Genomic DNA, 2,460 nt, shown 5'->3' with positions numbered 1-2,460 from the left:
ATAGCGGACAGAAAAGATCCTCCGGTGTAGCCTGATATGATGCCATTGTGCCTTGCTCCTGCCGTAGGTAAAAAAGTACATATTCACTCATCACTTCCTGAAAAATTCCTTACCATGACCATAAAATTATGCTTTAATGGTTGGACCCACTCTCACACATTGGTAATATTTGAATCAAGGGGACATTTAGCGGAGGAGGTCAATGAGGATGGTCAGTGGTGTAGCTAAGGGACAAGGGGATATACTTGTCCCCATGTAAAGCATCCGTAGAGACGCATTTCTTAAAACACTTTTTATGTTTTTTTTTTAATCCTCGCGGCATTACCCTACCCATCGACTTAGTTCCCCATTGCCATTTAGTGACTAATAGGGCGTCAGAGGAGCCTCTCCACTCGTCTCAAAGGTGCTGTATCGTTGATGTCTTCCAATTCAAGTGCTAAAGGGGTCTTAGCCGTCCATAGATTACGTTCAAGACTTCGTTGCAAGGTTTTCCTTGGACGACCTCGTCTTCTTCCACTATCTGGTTTTCAATCGTAGGTTTTTCGAGTAAGGTGGCCTACTTTCATTAGAACTATACTTCCTTATTACGTCAACCTATTCTTCCTTAGAACAACATTAATAAGATACTGGTCCGTTTTTGTGGATTTTAAAGTTACTATTTCTCTATTGTCACCTTATATTTATGCGCCTCCTCAGGCGCATAGTTTCGTATGCAAGAATTCTCTTTTCGGACTGATGTTTCATTTTCCAGCACTCACTATCCTAGAGGACATATTGTTACTAGCATATTGTTACTGAAGAGAAGTAGCTTTCGCAGAGAATGTTTGATGCTTCTAAAACTAGGATTCAGTCTATTAAAAGCTAAGGTTGATTGTGCAGTTTTGTGTTGTCTCTCTGTGATTATTTCACAATCACAATCGATTAAGCTATCCAGGTATTTGAACTCTTTCACAAGTTGTAGGCTCTTATTCTTACTATGCAGAACGCACGGTGAGCTTGTGATGGACAAGCTCCTTTATTGGTCAACATTAATGGTTAGGTCGATATTTTCAACATTTTCTATAATTGTGTCAAGTAGCTTCTGTACACTCTGTTTAGAATCTTCAAACCAGCTTGTGTAATCTGCGAAGTTTAGATCAGAAAGTTGCTTACTCCTTAATTTTATGCCATATCCAGAATATTGTCTTAATATGTAGTCCAATATAACTACAAAAAAAATGCGAAGAATATACATCCCTGACGGCCACCATAAACGATCTTGAAAAATCTGATTATGGCATTCTCGGTCTTTACGCTACACTCAGTCTCTTCATCTCCTTCTATATCATCTTCTTCTACACTGATTATGTCATTCTTGGTCTTTACGATACAATCAGTCTCTTCGTCTTCTTCTACATCATCTTCTTCTACACTGATTATGGCATTCTCGGTCTTTACGATACACTCAGTCTATTCATCTTCTTCTACATCATCTTCTTCTTCACTGATTATGGCATTCTCGGTGTTTACGCTACACTCAGTCTCTTCAACTTCTTCTACACGGATTATGGCATTCTCGGTCTTTACGATACACTCAGTCTCTTCATCTTCTTCTACACTGATTGTGGCATTCTCGGTCTTTACGATACACTCAATCTATTCATCTTCTTCTACATCATCTTCTTCTGCACTGATTATGGCATTCTCGGACTTTACACTACACTCAGTCTCTTCAACTTCCCTAACATCATCATCTTCTACACTGATTGTGGCATTCTCGGTCTTTACGATACACTCAGTCTCTTCATCTTCTTCTACACTGATTGTGGCATTCTCGGTCTTTACGCTACATTCAGTCTCTTCATCTTCTTCTACACTGATTATGGCTTTCTCGGTCTTTACGCAACACTCAGTCTCTTCATCTTCTTCTATATCATTTTCTTTTGCACTGATTATGTCATTCTCGGTCTTTACGATACGCTCAGTCTCTTCATTTTCTTCTACACTGATTATGGCATTCTCGGTCTTTACGCTACACTCAGTCTCTTCATCTTCTTCTACATCATCTTCTTCTACACCTAGTTCTTTTTGGCACCGTATAATACTTGAGGGTTCTCCTCAAGCAATTTCGGTTAATTGAGTCAAACGCCTTTTCGAAGTCAATAAATAGTAGATACATCTTGTTGTGCTATTCTTGTGATTCCTCGAGAAGGGTTCTCAGTGTAAATATCAAATCAGAGCACGATCTACCACGCCGCTCTTTTTACAAGTGTTTTTCCTATGCAACTAGCAGTCGTTGCAACATAATCGGGGCATCAGTATGCATAAAATGAAAGCCGAAGCATCTTGAGAGATTAAGTTAAAACTTTAGGGGGTAGCGGAGGGGTTAATGGGACCTCGAATTCTGATTTGTAAGGTCGGGGGGAAGGTTAGGTGAATCAAAATAGTAGGATAGGAAGCTTAAAACAAAAATGTTTAGGG

At 39.5% G+C, this 2,460-nt stretch overlaps 1 protein-coding gene across 1 annotated transcript; it reads right to left on the bottom strand.

Moving 5' to 3' along the window:
• Positions 1-1,635: 1,635 nt before the first annotated feature.
• Positions 1,636-2,093, bottom strand: LOC136042807 (serine/threonine-protein phosphatase 4 regulatory subunit 2-B-like; the record flags this gene model as incomplete). Its single annotated transcript, XM_065727746.1, has 1 exon — positions 1,636-2,093. A coding segment is annotated over one exon (458 nt), but the record flags the coding sequence as incomplete, so codon positions are not given.
• Positions 2,094-2,460: the final 367 nt, after the last annotated feature.

The sequence above is a fragment of the Artemia franciscana genome, unplaced genomic scaffold (genome assembly GCF_032884065.1).
Source record: "Artemia franciscana unplaced genomic scaffold, ASM3288406v1 Scaffold_2078, whole genome shotgun sequence".
In the NCBI taxonomy this organism is placed as follows: domain Eukaryota; kingdom Metazoa; phylum Arthropoda; class Branchiopoda; order Anostraca; family Artemiidae; genus Artemia; species Artemia franciscana.
This window is presented reverse-complemented; position numbering and strand designations above follow the sequence as displayed.